Genomic DNA, 27,616 nt, shown 5'->3' with positions numbered 1-27,616 from the left:
GTGTCAAATCGGAGGGCCTGTTATCCGGACCTCTGGCAGTCTCTATGGGGGTGCCACAGGGTTCAATTCTCGGGCCGACTCTTTTCTCTGTATATATCAATGATGTCGCTCTTGCTGCTGGTGATTCTCTGATCCACCTCTACGCAGACAACACCATTCTGTATACATCTGGCCCTTCTGAGGACACTGTGTTAACAAACCTCCAAACGAGCTTCAATGCCATACAACACTCCTTCCGTGGCCTCCAACTGCTCTTAAATGCTTGTAAAACTAAATGCATGCTCTTCAACCGATCGCTGCCTGCACCCGCACTCCCGACTAGCATCACTACTCTGGACGGTTCCGACTTAGAATATGTGGACAACTACAAATACCTAGGTGTCTGGTTAGACTGTAAACGCTCCTTCCAGACTCACATTAAGCATCTCCAATCCAAAATTAAATCTAGAATCAGCTTCCCATTTCGCAACAAAACCTCCTTCACTCACGCTGCCAAACATACCCTTGTAAAACTGACTATCCTACCGATCCTTGACTTAGGCGGTCATGTACAAAATAGCCTCCAACACTCTACTCAGCATATTGGATGTAGTCTATCACAGTGCCATCTGTTTTGTCACTAAAGCCCCATATACTACCCACCACTGCAACCTGTATGCTCTCGTTGGCTGGCCCTCGCTACATATCCGTAGCCAAACCCACTGGCTCCAGGTCATCTATAAGTCTTTTCTAGGTAAAGCCCCGCCTTATCTTATCTCATTAGTTACACTTCATTTCTGAGATCTCTATACAAAAAAACTGTCCAATCTCTAGAGCCAGGATTCTTACAGTGTTAAAGTTCAGTGTCTAATTTAACTGCTTAATGCTTAATATATTAATAATATATAACGACAACTTACACTGTCATAAATGCTAGGACAGAAAAGTAATGTTTTACGTCACACGATTTTGGACATAATTTTTGAGTAACACAGAGTACATTATCACATGTCCTTTGAGATGAACTGATGGGTGATGCATTTCGACGACAGCTGAGAAGTGATGCGATACCATCGATATACTTTCCTTCACAACAAAATGGAAGATTCTCAATTAGAAGTAACCTAACGTTAGCTAGCTTAGTTGGACTAGCTGGGTAAATTAGCTAGCTAACGTTACAGTCCTATTGAACTCTGAAAGCCATCAGCTAACGTTAAATCATATCGCTAAGTTATCTTTTGGTATACACTGTCAATCAATTAACGTTACGCTTATGGCTGCCATGGTAATCACTGCTAGACTGGTAGCTAGCTAAGTTACCTTCAGCAGGGTGAACATGTTTGTTTGTTCGTTCTGATGCTAGCTAATGTTACTCTTATTTGGTGTTTTAATTTGGTAGCGACCCATTCACCCTTGTGTGGTAAACACTAAGCTATATCGACAATTCTATTTTTAATAACAAACTCACGCTTTGTGTTGGATGTGTATTAAACGTCTATAGTTGGCTAACAATCGTGGTGCCAATTTAGTGACGCTAGTTAGCTAACAGCAAACTGACAATATTGAAATGTCCATGTTAGGTATGCTTAGTTAGCCAGTCTAATAGAGATCAATACAATTGGTGGGGTGGTTAAGTTGTGTATTCTATATTTTGTTGCAGGTGGTATAGAATCTCCCACCATGATGCGCTTCCAACCCCTGGCTCAGCACAAGGTGAAGGTAAGTTGGCTAAGATAGCTCAATTTACAGTAAGTATGGTATTAACATGAATTGGGCAGTGTTTGTGTTATGGGGTTACAGGTGGTTAGAGGTAGCCTGAGGACCACAGAGTACCTTCCAGACCATAGTCTAACCCTCCTCTTTTTTTACCTTTTTCTTTTTGTAAAACTCTGGTTATCTGGACTCATTCCACAGTGTCCTGCTGTTAAAATACCCCAAAGCAGGGGTATTTTGGCTACACAAGCATGAGGGAGTGGACACACCTTGCGGTTATGGAGGACAACAAGCTTGTGGGACAGAAACCAGCAAGGGACACTGAAACTACAACAGTAATGACACAACCACCTCATTCTTCTCTCTGCAGAAAACACAATACAAAGACATGTTTACAAAATTCCCATGCAAAGGGCTACTATTGACAATAATGATTTGTCAAAGTCAATGGGCTGGGGGATGTTTACAGACAGTACTTTGAGATGAGGAAGGGGGTTTATGTTGTGCTTAGACAGTTAATATATTGTTAGTGGTGGAAAAATTACCCAATTGTCATACTTGAGTAAAGGTAAATATACCTTAATAGAAAATGACTCAAAAGTGAAAGTCACCCAGTACAATACTACCTGAGTAAAAGTCTAAAAGTGTTTTGGTTTTAGATACACTTAAGTATCAAAAGTTAAAGTATAAATAATTTCAAATTCCTTATATTAAGCAAACCAGATGGCACCATTTTTATTTACGGTTAGCCAGGGGCACGCTCCAACACTCAGACAACATTTACAAATGAAGCATTTGTTTGAGTCTGCCAGATCAGAGGCAGTAGGGATGACCAGGGATGTTCTCTTGATGTGTGTGAATTGGACCATTTTCCTGTTCTGCTAAGCATTCGAAATGTAAAAAATACTTTTGGGTGTGAGGGAACATTTTTGGAGTAAAAAGTACATTACTTTCTTTAGAAATATAGTGGAGTAAAAGCTGTCAAATCTAAATAGTAAAGTACAGATACCCCCAAAAACTACTTAAGTACTTTACACCACTGTGTATGAGAGTGATTGAGGTACCATTTCTCCTCAATCTCCCATACACAACAATTCATACTGTGTAAGGACTGCCTTTCAAAGACTTTTCACACTTCCTTGAGCCCGCCCCAGCCCATTCACTTTCCTCTCAAAAGCAGCTCCCAATGTTCCCTAAACAATACGCTAGCTGGTCCCATTCGGTTGATACTTTTTCCACCAAAGGCGTGTTGCCCTACATCCCTTCCACAAAGTGTAAAATGCTAACACCACAACCATGTATTTTCCAGGAGATGTGCAGTACCAGGAAATATTCTGCAAGAGGACCAAACAGTTGGTGGCCCTACACCACTTTCGGCAGAGCCTTATCCAGCTGGCCATTCACCGCAGACAGGACAAGCCCATCGCCATAGCACAAAGAGTCTCCGCTTCCCCAGTGCACCATGCCAAACACAATTGCCAGTGTACCGAAGCCAGATAAAGGACTATGGCTGCATTTACACAGGCAGCCCAATTCTGATATTTTTTCACTAATGGGTCTTTTGATCAATCAGCTCTGTTGTGAAAAAATATCAGAATTGGGCTGTCTGAGTAAACGCAGACAGTGTGGCTCAGCATAAGATCATGTAGAACACACTGGAGGATACTGAGGGGAGAATGGCTCATAATAATGGCCAGGACAGAGCAAATGGAATGGTATCAAACACATTGAAACTATGTGTTTGATGTATTTGATATTGTTCCACTCTTGCCATTACCACGAGCCCGTCATCCCCAATTAAGGTGCCTCCAACCCTGTTTCTGGAGAACTACCCTTTATGCTCCTACCCTAGTCATAACTAACCTAGTTCAGTTTATCAACCAGCTAATTATTAGAATCAGGTGTGCTAGGTTAGGGTTGGAGTGAACCTACAGGGTGGTAGCTCTCCAGGAACAGGGTTGGAGAGCCCTGATTTAGAACCACCATCAAATAAATATAGATATTTTATATTAGTCTTTTAAATTTGTCTGCCCTTATGAATTCACAGAAGACATTTATATTAAAACTGTACAGGGCTCTGTAGCTTTAAATAGATGCTAGACATTCAGATATCCTCTGTAGACTCTACAGATGGGACTTATTCACCATAGTAACCTCCTTAACCAAGCCTCAGAGCGTCAGGGACTGACTGGGCCAACCCAACAGCAGGTCCCTCACAATGAGGGGTGGGCTTCAGCTTAGCACACAATTCCAAAACCACATGAGTGGGCTTGGGCTATATGGAGATTAGCATAAGTGCTATGTACTGGGTGTGCATCCCACCTAAACTTATCTGTAAATTACTGTATTGGGCTGTAGTTCTGCTCTTGTTTTTAGTGTATTTTTTAAATACTATGCATTTTTGGTGTCCTGTTGTATATATATAAAATATGCTATAAAGCAATGATGCCAAAGCTGCGCAAATATTTGGAACTCATTGTACAAGATGAGATGTTATATTTTACATAATTTATTTAAAAAAATATATGCATAATAATATGTGCAGTAAAGTGGGAAAGCATGGATGAGAATAAAGACTCAGAAGTTGTGGCACCCCTTTGGGGACCGTGGCCACAAGCAACACATACTCCCTCTGTTGGACTCCTATGATAAAGCACTTGCATCACTCAGTTACTGTTGCTGAAAAAACATTGTTTGAACATCATTGCATTGTTCGTAATAACGTTGAAAACGACTAATTCTCTCAGTTGTAAAGTACCTGTAGATTAACTATAGACAGACTGATTCAACAAAGTGGTAATGAATAGTATAGTGATCTGGATGCGCCTTTTTAAATAAACAGATTTGGTGTAACATGACAATGGAATGGAGTACAACTTCTATCGAGTCATTTGATAACACAAAAAACGAATGATTTTTTAAATATCCAGAACACATGGTCTGTTTTTCTGCCACCATCAGAGAGCGCTATTTCCACTTTAACCTCAACTAGCCTGGACCGCCACTCTGTTCGCAATTTGATGTGTTTATTTTGTTAGTTGTGAGGACGACGCTTCAATGACACTTTTGTTTTGAAGAGAAAAGTCAAGCGAAAGGTTGATGCAGCGTTTAGCTAGCTACCTACCGAGGTTGACTAGCTAGGTGACTTGCTTAGTTGCTGCTTCAAGCTTCCCTTAATCACACCGACAGAGTCATTGAGTTTTGTTTGGTACACCAGAAGTATACTGAACAAAAATCAAAACGCATCATGCAACAATTTCAAAGTTTTTATAAGGAAAGCAGTCAATTTAAATAAATAAATTGGGCCTTAATCTATGGATTTCGCATGACTCGGCAGGGGTGCAGCTATGAACGGTCCTTGGAGGGCACACATCCAGTAAAAATTTTGGATTACATAATGAATAGTGCTGAACAATTAGTTATTTTTGAGGTCATTTATGTTCAATTATTAAAATAATCACTGTTTTCAATTTCGATAATTTTGTAGACAGTAAATGCACTATGCATTATGTGCGTTGAATGCTATAACAAAATAAAACAAAAGCAGTGACTGCCCATTACTGCTTATCACTTATTAACCATCATTTATTCACATGAAATTTGTTTTATTTGATAAATTTATTTTTTCATTCCAAGTCATCTCATCTCTATAGAGCTGCTGCCTATGCTGTCTGACAAATTCACTATTTTAGTAGTTCTTCAAAGTAAAAAAGGCATGCTTTTATATGACTGATGAATGCCAAAGTATCAAACACTTAAATAATGTATTTTCGGGAAATGATACCAGTGGTGTAAAGTACTTAAGTAAAAAGTACTACTCAAGTAGTTTTTTTGGGGTATCTGTACTTTACTATTTATATTTTTGACAGCTTTAACTCCACTACATTCCTACAGTGCCTTGCAAAGGTATTCACCCCCTTGGCGTTTTTCCTATTTTGTTGCATTACAACCTGTAACTTAAATGGATTTTGGATTTTGTGTAATGGACATACACAAAATACACCAAACTGGTGAAGTGAAATAAAACAAATGTCTTGTTTACAAAAATTATAAAGAAAAAGTGGTGCGTGCACGTGTATTCACCCCCTTTGCTATGAAGCCCCTAAATAAGATCTGGTGCAACCAATTACCTTCAGAAGTCACATAATTAGTTAAATAAAGTCCACCTGTGTGCAATCTAAGTGTCACATGATCTGTCACATGATCTCAGTAAAAATAAACCTGTTCTGAAAAGCCCCAGAGTCTGCAACACCACTAAGCAAGGGGGACCATGAAGACCAAGACAGGTCAGGGATAAAGTTGTGGAGAAGTACAGATCAGGGTTGGGTTATAAAAAAATATCTGAAACGTTGAACATCCCACTGAGCACCATTAAATCCATTATTAAAGAATGGAAATGATATGGCACCACAACAAACCTGCCAAAAGAGGGCCACCCACCAAAACTCACTGTCCAGGCAAGGAGGGCATTAATCAGAGAAGCAACAAAGATAACCCTGAAGGAGTTGCAAAGCTCCATTGCTGAGATTGGAGTATCTGTCCATAGGACCACTTTAAGCCGTACACTTTACGGAAGAGTGGCCAGAAAAAAAGCCATTGCTTAAAGAAAAAAAATAAACAAATACGTTTAGTGAACTCCAAAGGGTGGGAGACTCCCCAAACATATGAAAGAAGGTACTCTGGTCAGATGAGACTAAAATTTAGTTTTTTGGCCATCAAGGAAAACGCTATGTCTGGGGCAAACCCAACACCTCTCATCACCCGAGCCTACCATTGCAATGCTTCACTGTGGAGGAGGCAGCATCATGCTGTGGGGGTGTTTTTCATCGACAGGGACAGGGAAACTGGTCAGAATTGAATGAATGATGGATGGCGCTAAATACAGAGAAATTCTTGAGGGAAAGCTATTTACGTCTTCCAGGGATTTGAGACTGGGACGGAGGTTCACCTTCCAGCAGGACAATGACCCTAAGCATACTGCTAAAGCAACACTCAAGCGGTTTAAGGGGAAACAGTTTAAAAGTCTTGGAATGGCCTAGTCAAAGTCCAGACCCCAATCCAATTGAGAATCTGTGGTATGACTTAAAGATTGCTGTACACCAGCGGAACCCATCCAACTTGAAGGAGCTGGAGCAGTTTTGCCTTGAAGAATGGGCAAAATCCAAGTGGCTAGATGTGCCCAGCTTATAGAGCCATACCCCAAGAGACTTGCAGGTGTAGTTGCTGCAAAAGGTGCCTCTACAAAGTATTGACTTTGGGGGGGGTGAATAGTTATGCACACTCAAGTTTTCAGTTTTTTTTTGTCTTATTTCTTGTTTGTTTCACAATGAAAAATATTTTGCATCTTCAAAGTGGTAGGCATGTTGTGTAAATCAACATACCCCCCCCCCAAAAAAAAAATCTATTTTAATTCCAGGTTGTAAGGCAACAAAATAGGAAAAATACCAAGGGGGTGAATACTTTTGCAAGCCACTGTAAATAAAATAATGTACTTTTTACTCCATACATTTTCCCTGACACCCAAAAGTACTCGTTACATTTCGAATGCTTAGCAGGACAGGAAAATGGTCCAATTCACACATCAAGAGAACATCCCTGGTCATCCCTACTGCCTCTTATCTGGCAGACTCACTAAACACAAATGCTTCATTTGTAAATTATGTCTGAGTGTTTGAGTGCCCCTGGCTATCTGTAAATAAATAAAAACTAGAAAATTGTGATCGTCTGGTTTGCTTAATATAAGTAATGTAAAATTATACTTTTACTTTTGATACTTAAGTATATTTTAGCAATTACATTTACTTTTGATACGTAAGTATTTAAAACCGAATACTTTGACTTTTACTAAATTAGTATTTTATTGGGTGACTCATTTTTTACTAAGGTATTTTTACTTTTACTCAAGTATGACAATGATGTACCTTTTCCACCACTGAGTGATACCATGCAAAGCAACTGCTTTCTGTCCCTCACGCTTTCTCTCTTCTCTGTCTGCTCCACACAGACCTGACAGTAAGTGAGCACGCCATGGATTTTGGCCATTGTGGTGGATTACCACGTTTTCTGTGCTAAACTATGTAGAATATTGGTCTGTTTGAAACTTCAACTCCCTACTACATCGCATGGTTTGGGGTTGATCTGATTTATCTTTACAGAAACTGAGCATCAAGCTCACAGAAAAAACCCTACGAAATGGAATTCAAATAATTTCACCAATGTAGGTCAATTAGTTATTTAAAACCCCAAAAATAACAGACATTTCGGTTAATCATTCAGCACTAATGTTGAAAAAATTTGACTGCAGAATTTATTACCCAGCATTGAATCAATGATGCTGTCCGTCTGATCAAGGAGTCAATCTGCTAGTTACGTTACTGGATAGGTGACAAACTATGTCCTCTGAGCAGGCCATTGTTATTTAATGTTTACAGGAAACATAAATACATGTAATACATGAATAGATACATTTTATGCAGGGGTTAGCCACCCAGCTATTCCTGTGCATGAGAAAACAAGAAGTGACGCACTGTATTTCCTTTACAATTCATTTTACAGGCACAGATAGAACAATAAGCCAGATGTTTCACCGGATGGATAAATCTGAATCATCCAGTTGCTTTTTCACCCACCACCAAATATGGTGATGAGAGGAAGCCCAGTGGCTGGCGGTGGGAGAAGATGGAGCACAAATATAGAAAACCCGGTACCAAGTGACATTTGAAAATATTTTGTTTTCCACTGAGACAGCTTTTAAACAAATTAAAACAGAACTGAAAAGGAGAAGAACAATCTAAACGAAACGTGTCCATGTTTAGTCCATTGAATATTTAAATAAATATATTTTTGAAGAAAAAAAAATCATAAATGCAAGAAAACAAGAGAATGCAAACACATGTATGTATCTCTTGAAAGCGGAAAGTATCAGTGAGCTCTGGTTTTAAAGCTTTAAAGTTGATCATGTTTTAAAAAACATTTAAAAGGAGACGATTTTGGCCGATGTTCTGCTTATTTTCTCATCTATGAAACATTTGGTCTCAGTACAGTTTTCTGTTCCCCAAACTAGACTCTGTTACGGACAGTGGACTACGTTTAGTAGACATTACCCTTTGCCAAAGTTTTTAAAATTATTTGTTTTAGAAGGAGTTCAAGGGCAAATTGAGTTAATGCACTTCAGAGTTCCCTAACCAAAATATGCAAATAGATGCAAGAACGCGCCAATAGGATCACGCTAGCTAGTGCCTGGCTCGGCCCACCTCCTTGCTTGTTCTGCCCACTATGGTTCATTTGTCCCCATTGGAAACGACAGGCTGTGGGCTATCTTGGGTTAGTTATAAGAAATCTTTGGTATGGGCGTGTGGCTGACTGGCTAGGTTTCTACTTGCTAGTTAGCCAATCAACTTCCGTCCTGAGCACAGCAGACGTCAACCATGATCATAGACACCCATATGGAGTTACACGTTAACACCGATTAAATATTTGAAGTCGGGTAAGGAAAGCACGAGAAAACAATGTTTTCGAACTAGTAGCATAGCTAAAATGTTAGCTAGAAGTTTTTAGAGTTAGCTAGCTAAATGTGTGCTAGCTAGCTAACGTTAGCTTATCAGGACTACCAGCTGTACCAATGAATGTAGCTAACGTAATGCATATCAGGGGTGTAAATGATCCATTAAGGCGATTCTGTTGCAAAACGTTTCGTCTGTTCGTAAACGTTTTGCAACAGAAACCGTTTACTCCAAACGGAAAACGTTTCAATTGGATAAATGCAGGTAGGTCCCTCCCCGTTTCGTTCAGGTTGGTTTGGATCTTAAACGGTAAACATTTTCACGACATAATCAATAAACCTCAGTCCATGCATGGCAGCTGTTGTCACCTAATGTCATTATGGCCATTGAAAAGGATAGAATTCCGGAAATTTTAAGCAGCTATGTGGATTGCACTTGAATGTATATCCACTTACTTTCACACATTTAAACCCACGTAGGTCTAACGTTACACCTATACCTGCTGAAATTCAGGAGTAGCCAAAGTGTTTACATTGTGTGTCAGTCAAGTAGTTTATGTTTATTTGGTGCCACATTCATTAAATTTTTGTAGGCTGATTGGCTAAACTAGCAACATTAGACCTGCTGCCAAAGAATAGCCTCAAAGCCTCAATATGGTTGTATTGCATAAATGAAGTCGGCTACATAATAAGTAGGCCTATGCCTTTAGTTAGCCCAAAGCCTTTATCAGGAGTGGCAGGTAGCCTAATGGTTAGAGCTTTGGACAAGTAACCGAAAGGTTGGAAGATTGAATCCCCGAGCTGACAAGGTAAAAATCTGTCGTTCTTCCCCTGAACAAGGCAGTTAACCCACTGTTCCTAGGCCGCCATTGAAAATAAGAATTTGTTCTTAACTGACTTGCCTAGTCAAATAAAGGTTCAAAAAAATATACATGAAAATCTCTGTTTAGCCTAACATCGCACCATAAGGACAATTACCGTACACACTATGTTTGGTTTCAATAGCAGGTGTGAGCCTGCTTTCTTCACTGGTATCAGAAGTGTGATAACTGTTAAAGATAAACTCCAGATTTTGATGATAACATTTCCTCATTGCTGCCCAATGCCCCTGATTTGCAATGACCCCTCTCTGGGGTGACCCATTGATTTGCATACTCCTCAGCCAGAATAAGTATTTGCTCAGTCCACTGCAAAGATGCAGGTGATACACCCCCCATTGCCACCACTGCTGAAAAAAATCATAGGGAAAAATGATGTCTAGTTTTGCTAAATGTATGTTTTATTGTGAAACTTTGCAAAAAATGTGTTTCAAATACAGATATTTGCACACTCCTCAGGCAGAAGAAATACTTGCTAAGTGCCGCTCGTCCATATATTTATATATTCTTAATTCCTTTACTTAGATTTGTGTTGGTATAATTTGTGAAATTGTTAGATATTACTTGTTAGATATTACTGCACTGTTAGAGCTAGAAACACAAGCATTTCGCTACATCCGCAATAACATCTGCTAAACACGTGTATGTGACCAATAAGATTTAATTTTGAGTAGACTATTCTAGCCTTGAGGTGTGGTGGTTCAGGTGCTGTTATTAGCACACATTCTCTCTAAACAGAGGTCTTAGAATCAATAGTTTTTGAGTGGTGTTTGACTGGACTGTGTTGCTGTTTCTGTCTAGTTTGTCACCATTGTTTGATATTAGCTTGGCTAATAGCTTGGCTATTTTGGGAAAATTAGGTGATCATTGTCTATCCTACCATACAGGATATGTGATCATTTGCTCTGTATTACTCAAAAATGAATCCTATGTGCCCCTATGCTTGAGCTATGCCTCATGGGTTTGTTTGAGTGTTCCTTCTTGTCTAGTATACATTTAAGCTGTTTTTTCATTTATTGACATTGATCAGACATCTCTGATTGTTGAAAAATCACAGGCACTATGCCTATCCAGTGTATGTGTATTGCCTAGATGCTGCTGCTGAATGTTGTCTGAAACTTGGAAGTGCAGAATATGACTTGTGGTCTTTCTATAAACTAGGGTACCAGTGAGGATTTCCTACACTGGACAACTTGTTACAGCTGCTGATATGTCATTTATAATAATCAGATTTTCTTCTCTCATGTCATTACATTAAAAGCGATATTCAATCAAATTCACCAGTTGATTTAAAACCTATGTTTAACCCTTTCTCATGGTTGGTGTCTTGACGGATTTGTCCAAAATCGTGTGACATTAAACATTACTTTTCTGTCCTAGCATTTATGACAGTGTAAGTTGTCGTTATAACATATATTAAGCATTAATCAGTTAAATTAGACACTGAACTTTAACACTAAGAATCCTGGCTCTAGAGGTTGGACAGTTTTTTTGTATAGAGATCTCAGAAATGAAGTGTAACTACATTTCGTGTCTCCTTATGTGATGGGGTGAAAACAGTTTTCATGGGCACACAAATCCCCCAAAATGCACACTACCAGTCAAAAGTTCGGACACACCTACTCATTCAATGGTTTTTCTTTATTTTTACTATTTTTTACATTGTATAATAATAGTGAAGACATCAAAACTATGAAATAACACATATGGAATCATGTACAGTTGAAGTTGGAAGTTTACATACACCTTAACCAAATACATTTAAACTCAGTTTTTCACAATTCCTGACATTTAATCCTAGTAAAAATTCCCTGTCTTATGTCAGTTAGGATCACAACTTTTTTTTAAGAATGTGAAATATCAGAATAATAGTAGAGAGAATGATTTATTTCAGCTTTTATTTCTTTCATCACATTCCCAGTGGGTCAGAAGTTTACATACGCTCAATTAGTATTTGGTAGCATTGCCTTTCAATTGTTTAACTTGGGTCAAACATTTCAGGTAGCCTTCCATAAGCTTCGCACAATAAGTTGGGTGAAATTTGGCCCATTCCTTCTGACAGCTGGTGTAACTTAGTCAGGTTTGTAGGCCTCCTTGCTCGCCTACGCTTTTTCAGTTCTGCCCACACATTTTCTATAGGATTGAGGTCAGTGCTTTGTGATGACCACTCCAATACCTTGACTTTGTTGTCCTTAAGCCATTTTGCCACAACTTTGGAAGCATGCTTGGGGTCATTGTCCATTTGGAAGACCCATTTGTGGGTCAAGCTTTAACTTCCAAGCTTTAACTTCCTGACTGATGTCTTGAGATGTTACTTCAATATATCCACATCATTTTCCCTTCTCATGATGCCATCTATTTTATGAAGTGCACCAGTCCCTCCTGCAGCAAAGCACCCCGACAACATGATGCTGCCACCCCCGTGCTTCACGGTTGGGATGGTGTTCTTCGGCTTGCAAGCCTCCCCCTTTTTCCTCTAAACATAACGATGGTCATTATGGCCAAACAGTTCTATTTTTGTTTCATCAGACCAGAGGACATTTCTCCAAAATTACGATCTTTGTCCCCATGTCCAGTTGCACACCGTAGTCTGGCTTTTTTATGGCGGTTTTGGAGCAGTGGCTTCTTTCTTGCTGAGCGGCCTTTCAGGTTATGTCGATTATAGGACTCATTTTTACTGTGGATATAGATACTTTTGTACCGGTTTCCTCCAGCATCTTCACAATGTCCTGGTGCTGTTCTGGGATTGATTTGCACTTTTCACACCAAAGTACGTTCATCTCTAGGAGACAGAACGCGTCTCCTTCCTGAGCGGTATGACAGCTGCGTGGTCCCATGGTGTTTATATTTGCGTACTATTGTTTGTTCAGATGAACGTGGTACCTTCAGGCGTTTGGAAATTGCTCCCAAGGATGACTTGTGGAGGTCTACAATTGTTTTTCTGAAGTCTTGGCTGATTTATTTTGATTTTCCCATGATGTCAAGCAAAGAGGCGCTGAGTTTGAAGGTAGGCCTTGAAATACATCCACAGGTACACGTCCAATTGACTCAGGCTAATTGACATAATTTATCAGAAGCTTCTTAAAGCCATGACAATATTTTCTGGAATTTTACAAGCTGTTAGGCACAGTCAACTTAGTGTATGTGAACTTCTGACCCACTGGAATTGTTATGCAGTGAAATTATCTGTCTGTAAGCAATTGTTGGAAAAATTACTTGTGTCATGCACAAAGTAGGTGTCCTAACCCGACTTGCCAAAACTATAGTTTGTTAACAGGACATTTGTGGAGTGGTTGAAAGACGAGTTTTAATGACTCCAACCTAAGTGTATGTATACTTACGACTTCAACTGTACATTCATGCATACATACATACATACATACATACATACATACATACATACATACATACATACATACATACATACATACAGTGCCTTCAGAAACTATTCATACTCCTTTGACTTGTTCCACATTTTGATGTTACAGCCTGAATTCAAAATGAATGAAAAAAAAAAATATCTCACCAATCTCCACACAATACCCCATAATGACAAAGTGAAAACAGGTTTTTAGAAATGTTTGCAAATGTATTCCAAAGGAAATATATTTATCTCGTTTACATAACTATTAACACCATTTAGTCAATATTTTGTAGAATCACCTTTGGCAGTTATTGCAACTGTGTGTCTTTCTGGGTAAGTCTCTAAGAGCTTTCCACACCTGGATTGTGCAACATTTTGCCCATTATTCTTGAAAAAATTATTCAAGTTCTGTCAAAAGATCCCTTATTGATGTCACTTGTTAAATCCACTTCAATCAGTGTAGATTAAGGGGAGGGAACCGGTTAAAGAAGTATTTTTAAGCCTGGGGAACAATTTAGACATGGATTGTGTATATGTGCCATTCAGAGGGTGACTGGGCAAGACAAAAGATCTCAGTGCCTTTGATCGGGGTATGGTAGTAGGTGGCAGGCGCACCAGTTTGAGTGTGCCAAGAACTGCAACATTGCTGGGTTTTTCACACTCAGTAGTTTCCCGTGTGTATCAAGAATAGTCCACCACCGAAAGGACATCCAGCCAACTTGAAAAAATCTGCGGGGAGCATTGGCGTCAATATGGGCCAGCATCCCTGTGGAACACTTTCAACACCTTATAGAGTTGAGGCTGTTCTGAGGGAAAAGGTATATTTTGATCTCTTTTTTTTCTGTGTGAAAAACACAGAATTCTGCATTAACGAGACCCCTGGGGTGTGTCTGTTTGAAGGGACCAGTATCGGGAGGTATCCGGCTAGTAACAGTGACTAAGGTTCAGGGCAGGGCACTGGGCGGAGGCCGGCTAGTGGTGACTATTTAACACTCTGGTGGCCTGGAGATAAACAGCTTCAATCAGTCTCTCGGTCCCAGCTTTGAAGCACCTTTACTGTCTCCTTCTAGATGGTAGCGGGGTGGCTGGGGTCCTTGATTATCTTCTTTGCCTACATGTGACACAGGAGACTGTTTTAAGTTCTGGAGGGCAGGCAGTGTGTCCTCATGCATTCAGCTGACTGCACCACCCTCTGGAGAGCCCTGCGGTTTGCGGAAGGTTCAATTGCCATAACAAGCGGTGATACAGCCAGACAAGATGCACTCAATGGTGCATCTGTAGAAGTTTGTGATGGTCTTAGGGGCCAAGCCAAATTTCTTCAGTCTCCTGAATTTGAAGAGGCACTGTTGCGTTTTCTTCACCGCACTGTCTGTGTGAAGGGACCATTTCAGTTCGTCAGTGATATACACACTGAGGGACATGAAGCTTTTGACCCTCTCCACTGTGGCCCCGTCAATCTCAATCTGCTGTGTGGCGCACCACAACCCCCCCGTTCCTCCTTTTCATTGGCTAGTTGGCAGTAGGAATGTCAGCTGCATATTAGTTAGCTTGTTCAAGAGCCAGTGACTGTTAGTAGAATGGCTGGCTGCAAAATGCACTGTCCTGTCCGGTCCATGCCCATTACTGTATTACTGTGCTGTCAAGGCTGTGAGAACACACACTATCCCCATTTCTCTTCCACTTCCCTTGCTATACCTCAACACACACGCACACACACAAACACACTCAGGTCTACACACAGTCCGTGATTGAAAATTGGAACCAATGCCAGGTGCTCATTCTTCAAGTCCCCATCCGTCCTGCCCCTTTTCTAACACAGAAAAGCGCAGCCTTTCTCCAAACACACTTCCCCTCCCTTCCCCCTGCTCTCGCTGCCCCTCCCCCTCATCTCGGTTCTCTGGCCGTCTGTTCACTGGCAGCAGAAAGAGCGAGAGAGGTGTCCCTGGGTATGGAAAGGAAGCTGTGCAGCGCAGTGTGTAAAATACGCACACAGGCATAGTGTGTTGATGAGGGAGACAACGCATAGCATACCCGTGTGTGTCACCGGTGTTCGACAGTAACAACGGATTTAGCAGCTGAAGAGAATCCCATCCGCCTGTGTGTGAGTGGGTGTGTACGTGTGCATGCATGCACGCCAACCCGAATGGCCTGCCTGGGCAGCCAATTTCCTCACTGCCCTCCTCCTCTGATAATCCCTGCTGACACTCCACACAAAGGACTGAACGCTGGCCGCATCCTCCAGAAAGACCCTCTTCACTCTGCTTCTCTGCCTGTCTCGTTCCGATTACCCACACCCAGGCTGGCTACAGGGAGGATGCTGCTGCCGTAACGCTGTATGCCTGCTGCTACATCACCTCTTGTTACTTGGCTGCTACCTCCTCCTTCACCTTCTCCTCTGCTGGTCCATTCTGCTGGTCCAGTCCCCCTCCACCACAGCACAGCGCTCTAGCCCCAGGATCCTTCCCCCTCTCAATTCCTCTCACTGGAGGTGTTCCTAGGCTGCTGGTGGAACTGCTGCATGGTCTCTTTCTTCTCACCATCTTGCGCTGATCTGAGGAGGCCTCCTCTCCTCCTCCCCCGTTTTTTTTTGTCTATCGCTGACTGTGCCGCACGCGTCTATTCCAACAGGTAAACCTACGAACCGCGCCACAAATTTGTAGCCGTGACACAATATTTCACAAAATTGGCGCTAGTTTCAGGGCGATATGAGAATGATATTTGGAAATTCTGACAGCAATATTGTGCCTTATCACATTTCTGGTAATGCAGTGCATGTATTGCTTTTAATGTTGCTATAGCTATTTAATTGTTTTGGTTTGAAGGATCACTCAAATTAGGGGAGTGTCTTTTGAAAACATAGCTGTATCCTGGAAACGTTTGTGTTTTTTACTCTGAAATGGAGCATGGTGACCATCTTATTTGAGTTTTTTTCTTTATTGATAAATAGGACAGGACTGTCTGTCTCTTTTCCAGTAGGGCACAATGAAAGGTGAACCAGTGAAATATTTTAATATTATATATTATTAATAATAATATTTTATTGATTGAGATAGCAAATCTTTGAAAACTGTTTAGAAATTTTGAGTTAGACAAATTTCTCACGTGAAAGGTATGCTATTTGATCATACATGTGCCCAGCTATGAGAATAATTTTACACATGTAATTTAATTCCCTCAAAATGTGGGTTGATCTAAGAGCTCTCATCAGTAGGCCTACTTCTGTAACTCATCAGTGATATGAATGCAGTTAGTGATACAGGACTACCACGGGGCTATTGCTACAACCCTTTGACAGACTTTCTTTACCTTGTTTTTTTGTCACAGTGAGTCCAGCATGTTCCGTTCCAAAAACAAAGAGCAAACTTCACCCCAAAGCAAATACTGTCGGACAGAAACTACTTGAACATGTTTATTCCTCTGATAGCAGGATGACTGGTCCATAGTGCTAAGACAGTCACATTGACAAGGCAGTGACACAGCACAAAGCTGCTCATGGTGTCCTGCGACTCTGGAATAGAGCTCTTTGAGATGTTCAGGAGTGGGATGAAGATCATGGGGAGTGAGTTTACTTCTCTCTTTTTACCAACTAGTGGATATACTGACTCAATGTTGCATTATTTGGAGCTTATATAATACAGAAATAGAATACTCAGTAGGATTGGGTACTGTTCAGGCTTCTGTTCAGATATTGTGTTTAGGATTGTTATGTGGTTTGTGATAATGGTTCAGAGGCTATGGGATGCGACAATTGCTTCTTTCTCAGTCACAGGGTGTCCAGTGAGAGTACATAGAGTTTTTGCCACATTCTGGCAATTTTCAATATGACTTAGGTCTAATTACACACCAAATTGTACAAAAAAAAAAAATATATATATATATTTATAATATATATATACGAGGAACACTGCTTTACTCCAGTTGGAATATAGTGATACAATGTAAACAGTCAATAATTACATTGTACAGCAAGCTACATCAAATCAAAACCAGGGAAGTCACGAGCCTGAAATGGAAAACGGCAAATTAAGTTGGTCCAGTGTTTTAGCCAGGGTGTGCTAGGTGATGCAATCTTGCCAGATGGGTTGTTTATCCAGTATCCATATTAATTTTCAGAAAACCCTGCGGCACCAGATGTTTCTGACATGCGTCAGTTCCATCAAGATTCCACCAAGTACCTAGCCTAATTCTAGCAATACACACAGCCTATATACAAAGGCCTACCTACTTCAAAAAAGTTGTGTATGCCTAGCCCTAGCATAGCATAATGTAAATAAACCACATTATTACAGCGGTCTAGATGTAGATGGGCATCAGATGTTAGTGTGATAGAATATGATAACATGGCCGTGTGGGCACTCAATCCTACCTTTACCAGTGCTTCACATTATCACACTGTTGAAATTTAGTCAAGTCAATAAAATGTTCACAGTAAGGTATTGGACAGATATAGCATTTTTCTTCCGATATTTGTTGTTATAGACGGGCAAAGAATCAGAAAAATGTAATTTAGGCTTGGGTAACTTTTTGAATATTTCGCTATTGATAAATCTGTGTCAACTTGCATTCAGCCCATGCACCTTGCCTCATATATAATGCTTAGAATTGTGGGGAAGGGCCACTCTCTTTGAAATTAGTGATTTCATTAGTAATGTTTATGATTAATCCACCTATACAGGGTTGGAGACTAGGGTAGGATATGTGTCTTGTGCACTGTTATCAGAAAGTGCCCTTTAATTTACACTCTTATTATGCACCTAGAGAGTATTACCTTGGAGGTATGCTATTTCTGTCTCTGTCCGAGCGTCTGTGTGTACGCGTGTGTCTGTGTGTGTGTTGGTGACGTCAGCTTCACAAGGCCAACATCCCGGAGACGCCTCTTCACGTTTGATGTTGAGACTGGTGTTTTGCGGGTACTATTTAATGAAGCTGCCAGTTGAGAACTTGTGAGGCGTCTGTTTCTCAAACTAGACACTCTAATGTACTTGACCTCTTGCTCATTTATGCACCGGGGCCTCTCACATTTCTATTCTGGTTAGACACCGTTTGTGCTCTTCTGTGAAGGGAGTAGTACACAGCGTTGTACGAGATCTTCAGTTTCTTGGCAATTTCTCGCATGGAATAGCCTTCATTTCTCAAAACAAGAATAGACTGACAAGTTTCAGAAGAAAGTTATTTGTTTCTGGCCATTTTGAGCCTGTAATCGAACCCACAAATGCTGATGCTCCAGATACTCAACTAGTCTAAAGAAGGCCAGTTTTATTTCTTCTTTAATCAGAACAACAGTTTTCAGCTGTGCTAACATAATTGCAAAAGGGTTTTCTAATGATCAATTAGCCTTTTAAAGTGATCAACTTGGATTAGCTAACACAACATGCCATTGGAACACAGGAGTGATGGTTGCTGATAATGGGCCTCTGTACGCCTATGTAGATATTCCATAAAAAATTTGCCATTTCCAGCTACAATAGTCATTTACAACATTAACATTGTCTACACTGTATTTCTGATCAATTTGATGTTATTTTAATGGACAAAAAATTTGCTTTTCTTTCAAAAACGAGGACATTTGTAAGTGACCCCAAATTTTGAACGGTAGTGTATATTTCTTATTACCGCAACACAATCTGTAATTTCTCGTTGCTTATTTGAGCTGTTCTTGCCATAATATGAACTTGGTCTTTTATCAAATAGCCCTATCTTCTGTATACCACCCCTACCTTGTCACAACACAATTGATCGGCTCAAACGCATTATGAATGAAAGAAATTCCACAAATTAACTTTTAACAAGACACACCTGTTAATTGAAATCCATTACAGGTGACTACCTCATGAAGCTGGTTGAGAGAATGCCAAGATTGTGCAAAGCTGTCATCAAGGCAAAGGGTGGCTACTTCGAAGAATATAAAATATTTATATATATTTGTTTAACACTTTTTTTGGTTACTACTACATGTTATTTAATAGTTTTGATGTCTTCACTATTATTTTACAAGGTAGAAAATATTAAAAATAAAGAAAAACCCTTGATTGAGTAGGTGTGTCCAAACCTTTGACTGGTACTGTATGTGGGGTATGGACCAAAAACAGGTACACATGTCAAAATGAAGGATATCCTCCTTTTAGTGCTAAAACGCAAACTCCAGATTGTGGCTTTAAGTAAATTTAAAATGGGGTTTATACCCATATTTCCTGACAACCCCTACTTAATCAAATAACTGATGTTTCACAAAAAAATATATACTATAGGTATAAGTAGTGGTCCTAGTAAATCATACAAGTTACCAGCACAGCACACCCATTGACTATACATTAAAATTAGCTTATTATCCTTACTGAAATTAAGGTTGTCATTACCGAAATGGACCCCAAAAATTATGTGGTTGTGAAAAATGTGTGTTTCGGTAATGAAAGACCCTGAGCTGCAAGTAATAGCAGACAGCCATTATGAGTCAGCAAACAATTGACCACATCAATAAACCCTATTCATCCTTCCATGTTGGTAAGGTAATGGTTCTCTAAGATTTCCCAATTTGAGCTTTTTAGTAATTTCGGTAATGAGAAGGTCAGGTGTCGTAAAGGGGGTGTTTAAGAATAAGATCTTCATTCTGAAGGCATATAAGTGAAGTAATTAAATTAACTTGTGCTCATCTAAGGACTACTCCTCTAGATGATGCATCATGGTTGAATAACAATATTTAGAATTAAAATATTGGCGTTTTGTACAGCAACTTAAAGTGTTGCGGTAATGAGAAACATGGCCACAGATAGTGTTTTTACGTAATAAATATTATAGTTTAATGTAGACTTCAAGTAGTATGATTTATGGCCAAATTACAGCAACATATTTTGTTTTATTCAAATAATTTAGATTTTTCTAAAGTATCATTTTATAAGTGACCCAAGAATTTAAACTGGGCGCATTTCGGTAATGACAATTTTGGGGTGAAAATGTACAAAATTCTAGGGACTTCTTTTTAGACTGCCATAAACTAAGCATCTTAGTCTTCAGGATGATAGTTGATTGTGGCAGACGCATCATGGTTTTCTAACGATTTGTTACTGCCATGGATAAAACTGATTTCATGCGAATCACCCAACCCTAGGCCCCTGTAGGGCCCACAAAATAATATGGACCTCTGCTGTGTTGGTGTTGTTGGGTTTTGGCTTGCTTGCGCTCTTGCTGGCTTGTTTGCACTCTTGCTTGCTTGCTTGTTTACAGTAATTATACTAGGGTACAATTTGGTGGCTGAGAATCCTTTTGAATAACCTGGTTGTCCTTTATGGCAGCCCTACTTCTTACTTCTTTTTCATGTTGATTTATTGATTAGGTCCTAAACATGGTCCACCCAGAAGTCTGCTGCACACCTTTGTGGGAAGATCCGTTTAGCATGCCACAAATGTAACCCATTGATTGTGAATATCGATTCCCAGTTTTTCTTCTTTGGTCCGATGTCAGCCAACTAGCCACTGTATCCTACTGGGTTGAGCTAAGCTCCCACTGTGGAACAGTGTTCTTTTAAAGCCAGGATAAGGGCTTGTTGTGTAGGTAGTCACCCCCAGATTCATCCATGCTGGGAGTGTACTTGGCACAGTCAGTCCTAGTCCAATTTTAATTCTGATTAGATATCAGTATACACCGGCAGGCTGGTGAAATCCCTGCCTGATCAAGATGCACAAGCATGGAGGGAGATTGGTAGGCAAATGTCTCCTTTCCCTAATCTCCATAGATCTCTCCATCCAAAGGGTGCATCTCAGTCATTCAATTATCCCAACCTTTTCGCTTCCAGGGACCAACAAATCACTGTCAATCTCTTTAGGACAACCAGTCAATTTTATCAGCAAATATAACAGATTAAAGGTTTTATTATTATTATAAACAATTTGCATTGTGAAAAGTAATGTAAAATTGCTTATAATTCTATTAGCCTAATACTCCCATGTCCCAACTGTGAGGCCTATTCTTTTTGGACGAAACATATGTTAAAAACATTCGGACCACCTGCAGTAGAAAACAACTGGCCTAGATGATCTCTTTCTCCTAGTTTATTTTCCTGTATCAAGGGTGATCTGAAAGAACTGCTAGGATTTCTAACTTATTGCTTTCACATCACCGGTAGATCAGAGCAAAAGGAGAAGAGGAGCCAAGGACAGGAAGCTACTTTAGACTATCGATACTCACCCTGAGGCTCCACTTTAACACAGTGTCAGATGACTGGCCAGAGCTATTAATCCAGTGAAGGCAGGCTAACTGTGATTTTAGGGCTGGAGAAAGAGAGTATGAGCAGCCTGCTTGTTCTCTCTCTGATTCCCCCCCCCCCCCTCACTCCATATGTTTTCACGCTTAAGCAGATACTTTTAATACACAAATGACACAGTAATCTCTGTAAACATACAAATATAATCTCAAACGTAGTATAATAATTTTGTTCGTCCTATTGCTGCTGGATTAAGATGGATTTAGGCCTATACTAAACCAAGTATCTGAATACTTATCATGTGATTAAGACTGAATAGGCACCAACAAAAAATGCATTTGGTCTACATTGTCAGTTGTATCACCCAGGGTGAATAAATGTTGTTTGTAAGCATAAAGCTTCATAAGTAGATAATAGTTGCAGGTTCTCTCTGTTATTGGAACCAGTGAGTGTGAAATAGTATTTTCAGTGAGAAGTGACAATTAAAGAGAGAGCTGTCAAAAGTTCAGAACTTCTGTAGATTAGCCTACATGCTTGGTTTTAACAAGGGAACATGTCAAATTTGAGTGTTTCACTTTCCAATCTATTTTTGACTGTTTTTATTGGATTTGTCTCTGCTTTTTTCTTGTCCTCACACAAATGCACAAACAAAATTCTGTAGGTCGTTACGTAAAGGCTGCAAGCCCGTAGTACGCAGCCCAGGCAGGCAGATGAGGAGGATGCAGAGAGACAGGCTGATCTAGTGTGCTCCACAACTACAGGCGGCTGGACTGCCTGCCTCTATTTATGCAGTAGCTCCAACCTCGATTCCCCTGTGTACTGTAGACACAGACCGAAGCAGCATCCAGGAATGCCATCACCAACATGATCAACGTAAATCAACCAAAGCCAAGCATTTGTTGGCCGAGGGGCAACTGAGGTAGGGCTCCACCGCCTCAACAACGGTAGGGAAACTGGTTCAATACCATTGCTAAATAGCATTGTAAATTCATTGACCGTGGTTAACTCAGTGGTTTAAAAAAGGTGACTGTGCTTTAGCCTCTTGTTGTGGCTGTGTAGACAGACAGTGTTTCAACAACCGGTCAACTGAGACATTCCTCCTAGTGGTTAAGAGCATTGAGCCAGTAACCAAAAGGTCGCTGGTTTGAATCTCCAAGGTGGAAAATTCTGCCGTTCTGTCCTTTAGCAAGGCAGTTAACCCCCAACAACAACTGCTCCCCGGGTGCCGATGACGTCGATTAAGGCAGCCCCCCGGACCTCTCTAATTCAGAGGGGTTGAGTTAAAAGCGGAAGACACATTTTGGTTGAATCCATTCCGTTATGAATGGATTCACCTGACTACACTACATGACCAAAAGTATGTGGACATACTCGTCGAACATCTCTTTCCAAAATCATGGGCATTAATATAGACTTGATCCTCCCTTTGCTGCTATAACAGCCTCCACTCTTCTGGGAAGCCTTTCCACTAGATGTTGGAGCATTGCTGCGGGAACTTGCTTCCATTCAGCCACAAGAGCATTAGTTAGGTCGGGCACTGATGTTGTGCGATTAGGCCTGTCTCTGTCGGCGTTCCAATTCATCCCAAAGATGTTCGAAGGGTTTAAGGTCAGGGCTCTGTGCAGGCCAGTAGAGTTCTTCCACACCAATCTCAAAAAACCATTTCTGTATGGACCTCACTTTGTGCACGGGGGCATTGTCAGGCAGAAACAGGAAAGGGCCTTGCCCAAACTGTTGCCACAAAGTTGGAAGCACAGAATCATCTAGAATGTCATTGTATTCTGTAGCGTTAAGATACCCCTTCACGGCCTCCCGGGTGGCGCAGTGGTCTAGGGCACTGCATCGCAGTGCTAACTGCGCCACCAGAGTCTCTGGGTTCGCGCCCAGGCTCTGTCGCAGCCGGCCGCGACCGGGAGGTCCGTGGGGCGACGCACAATTGGCATAGCGTCGTCCGGGGTAGGGAGGGTTTGGCCGGTAGGGATATCCTTGTCTCATCGCGCTCCAGCGACTCCTGTGGCGGGCCGGGCGCAGTGCGCGCCAACCAAGGGGGCCAGGTACACGGTGTTTCCTCCGACACATTGGTGCGGCTGGCTTCCGGGTTGGAGGCACGCTGTGTTAAGAAGCAGTACGGCTGGTTGGGTTGTGCTTCGGAGGACGCATGGCTTTCGACCTTCGTCTCTCCCGTGCCCGTACGGGAGTTGTAGCGATGATACAAGGTAGTAATTACTAGCGATTGGATACCATGAAAAATTGGGGAGAAAATGGGATAAATATAAAAAAAAAAAAAAAAGATACCCCTTCACTGGAACTAAGGGGCCTAGCCCGAACCATGAAAAACACCCCCAGACCACCCCTCCTCCACCAAACTTTACAGTTGGCACTATGCATTCGGGCAGGTAGTGTTACCCTGGCATCCGCCAAACCCAGATTCGTCCATCGGACAGCCAGATGGTAAAGCGTGATACATCACTCCAGAGAACACGTTTCCACTGCTCCGGAGTCCAATGGCGGTGAGCTTTACACCACTCCAGCTGACGCTTGGCATTGCACGCTGTGATCTTAGATGCTTGGCATTGCGCGTGGTGATCTTAGGCTTGTATGCGCCTGCTCGGCCATGGAAACCCATTTCATGAAGCTCCCGACGAACAGTTCTTGTGCTGACGTTGCTTCCAGAGGCAGTTTGGAACTCGGTAGTGAGTGTTGCAACTGAGGAGAGACGTTTTTTACGCGCTTTAGCACTCTGTGGTCCCCTACTGTGAGATTGTGTGGCGCACCACTGCGTGGATGATCTGTTGTTGCTCCTTGATGTTGCCACTTCACAATAACAGCACTTACAGTTGACTGGGGAAGCTCTAGCAGGTCAGAAATTTGATGAACTGACTTGTTGGAAAGGTGTCATTCTATGACGGTGCCACTTTGAAAGTAACTGAGCTCTTCAGTAAGTCCATTCTACTGACAATGTTTGTCTATGTAGATTGCATGGCTGTGTACTCGATTTTATACACCTGTCAGCAATGGGTGTGGCTGAAATAGCCGAAATCCACAAATTTGAAGGGGTGTCCACATTCTTTTGTATATATAGTTTAGATAGCCCAGTCTTGCATAGGGAAAGGGGATAAAGTAGGCCATGTATGCAGTCTGACCGGCTGTCTGTCTGACTGGTGGGCTGTCTGATTGGCATACCTCTCTTATTTGTGAAGGTTCCTGCCATTCTGCCGACTCAGTCCTCCACATGAATAAGCACTTCCTTCCTGCGTTTTTTGGGTTACAGGTGGCTGCCGGGCGCTAATGCTACATGCCATAGTGTCATGATGAGGCCAGGACTGTGTGGCAGACTGTGACTGCTGTGTCATGTCAGGGGTACAGAGGAAAGCAGTGAGCATGTTAGGGGAGTCTAATGTCCAGCTGCTCCTCTCTGAGTCAGCCCATGTCACATAGCATGGGGCTCAGTGAATGTTGAAGAAGGGACAGGATAAACTCACAGGGCTTCAGTACATTGGTTAATGAGACAAAAGGCATGCTGCTGCAGTGTCACTGACAGTATCTCTGGGAGTGGTGTAAAGCTCTCTGAGTATTGAGACCGTAGAGATCCTGGCTATGTCATAAACAGTCATGTCCCCGAATGTGGTGAAAATGGCAGCCATATTGGTCAGGGAGAAATCCCCCAAATTTTATTGGAATGAATGGCAGTAGAGGCATAATCCGGATTTTATTTACGCAGGAAAATTTAAGTAAGGCATGTGATCTATCAGAAAATGTGTAATAGAATTATTGTTACTCAATAATAAAGTCATATAATTATAAATACGGTTTATATGGGTTTTAAACAAATGTTCTGTGATATATATATATATATATATATATAGTGGCAAGAAAAAGTATGTAAGCCCTTTGGACTTACCTGGATTTCTGCATAAATTTGTCATAAAATTTGATCTGATCTTCGTCTTAGTCACAACAATGTGTGTGGGTCGGCAATATGTGTTGGACTGCAGAGTGAAGGAAAAGCAGCCAACAAGTGCTCAGCATATGTGGGAACTCCCTCAAGACGGTTGGAAAAGCATTCCAGGTGAAGCTGGTTGAGAGAATGCCAAGAGTGTGCAAAGCTGTCTACTTTGAAGAATCTCATATCAAATATATTTTGATTTGTTTAACACATTTTTGGTTACTACATGATTCCATATGTGTTATTTCATAGTTTAGATGTCTTCACTACTATTCTACAATGTAGAAAATAGTCAAAATTAAGAAAAACCCTTGAATGACTAGGTGTGCCCAAACCTTTGACTGGTACTGTGTATATATAGCCTCTAAAATATATGTAAAAATAGTTTTTTGTTTTCTTAAAGCTATTATATGATACAATATCAGTACTTGTTGCATTTACAACTTGTCAAAGTCCAATCAACTGATTTCAGCCAATGAATGGCTCTGGATTGACTGCATTATTTGAATGGAGTGTTAGCATATTGGCAGTTAATTAGAAAAAATGATGGAATCTTAACTCTAAAACTGTCTGGCTAGCTAGCTAACAAACAGAGGGCAGATTAAAGGTGCAATTCGTAAATTCACTCCGGCCATCTACTCCAATTTCAGAGCGCTCTCATCTGAGTGTGCCAGAGCACAGAATAACTGATGAATTTACGAACGTTCAACACCTGTTGAATATGTCGGTAAACGTCAGCAAAAAAACATAATTAAATTGTTGCCAGCAGCACAGTTACAGTCACCAATGCTCTGAATAACATGAAAACAGCCTAACCAGCTCTGCAAGGGCGAGTAAAATGGTCAGTGAGTTGTTTTTTCATTTGTGTCTGGAAGAAGCTAGCCAACATTAGCCAGTTAGCTCAGGTGCTGGACTGCCGTTTTGAGGTCAGAACGCTTGGATCAACCCTACTCCTCCGAGAGCGCCCAGTGTGCGCTCTGAATTTAAGAACAGACAATCTGACAATGCTCTGAATTTACGAACTCCCAGAGCGCACTCTGAGAGCACTCTGGCACTAAAATGAATTTACTAACACAACCATATTCTTAATTCATTATTTTACACTATCTTATCAATAGAAATAGAATGGAATTCAAGTCAATGATGGCATAATGGATGGCATAATGGATGGCCTCCTGAGTGGCGCAGCGGTCTAAGGCACTGCATCAGTACAGACCCGGGGGACCCATGAGGCGGCGCACAATTGGCCCAGCGTCGTCCGGGTTAGGGGAGGGTTTGGCCGGCCGAGATGTCCTTGTCCCATTGCGCTTTAGCGACTTCTTGTGGCGGGCCGGGAAGCAGTACGGGGTCGTTTTTCAGAGGATGCATGGCTCTCGACCTTCGCCTCTCACGAGTCCGTACGGGAGTTGCAGCGATGGGACAGACTGTAACTACCAATTGGATACCATGAAATTGGGAAGAAAAAGGGGTAAAAACTATCAACAAAAAAAGATGGCATAATAGGTGGACTGGAGCCCATTGCTAGTGTACCCGTAGACAACAACATCTAGGTTAAAGATTACAAGGTTATGACAACGTGGTTATAATTTCCCATAACTCTTTGCAATTCATGGGACCAGCGTTGCTAGTTAGCAACAGCGCTAATAGTTATCAATGGCACTGGCCCCATTAATTTGTTTATTTAGAACGCTTTCGCATGGAATTATTACATTGTCTTAACCTTTTGGGGGTTTTTTACCTGGAAGAAAAGCCGGATGTAAAAGCAGGAAGTGTATCCATCAATCTGGAATGTGATTCGTTGAATCAACTCAACTGACATTACAAAAAAATACATTCCATTGCAATGAGCCACATCAGTTAGCATCATTTGAATGAACATTCGACATTACCATGGAAATTGTTGCATCACAATACCAGGCAGCCATTGCGAGTGTACCCATGAGTTTACCAGTCAAATTGCCAGGGTTAGAGGTTCCAAGCCCATTCTATTTCTATGATCTTGTCACAGCACTGGCAAACCATGGTTTACCAATTCCCT

General features: G+C 41.1%; 1 protein-coding gene and 1 long non-coding RNA gene across 3 annotated transcripts in view; both read left to right on the top strand.

Moving 5' to 3' along the window:
- The first annotated feature begins 853 nt into the window (after window positions 1-853).
- Window positions 854-4,553, top strand: LOC129860885 (uncharacterized). 2 transcript variants are annotated; one of them, XR_008760475.1, is made up of 4 exons: window positions 854-1,399; window positions 1,640-1,698; window positions 1,894-2,027; window positions 3,002-4,553. It is a non-coding gene; the product is annotated as an uncharacterized LOC129860885 (long non-coding RNA). The 2 variants fall into 2 exon arrangements; XR_008760474.1 differs by having other exon boundaries at window positions 860-1,698.
- Window positions 4,554-15,338: 10,785 nt separating this feature from the next.
- The window catches only part of LOC129860884 (E3 ubiquitin-protein ligase MIB2-like), a 63,760-nt gene continuing 51,482 nt past the window's right edge, over window positions 15,339-27,616 (top strand). The window contains 2 exon segments of the mRNA XM_055931766.1: window positions 15,339-16,063; window positions 16,760-16,994. Of these exon segments, the coding sequence (XP_055787741.1) occupies window positions 16,928-16,994 (67 nt within the window). The 5' untranslated portion in view covers window positions 15,339-16,063; window positions 16,760-16,927.

The sequence above is a fragment of the Salvelinus fontinalis genome, chromosome 8 (genome assembly GCF_029448725.1).
Source record: "Salvelinus fontinalis isolate EN_2023a chromosome 8, ASM2944872v1, whole genome shotgun sequence".
In the NCBI taxonomy this organism is placed as follows: domain Eukaryota; kingdom Metazoa; phylum Chordata; class Actinopteri; order Salmoniformes; family Salmonidae; genus Salvelinus; species Salvelinus fontinalis.
This window is presented reverse-complemented; position numbering and strand designations above follow the sequence as displayed.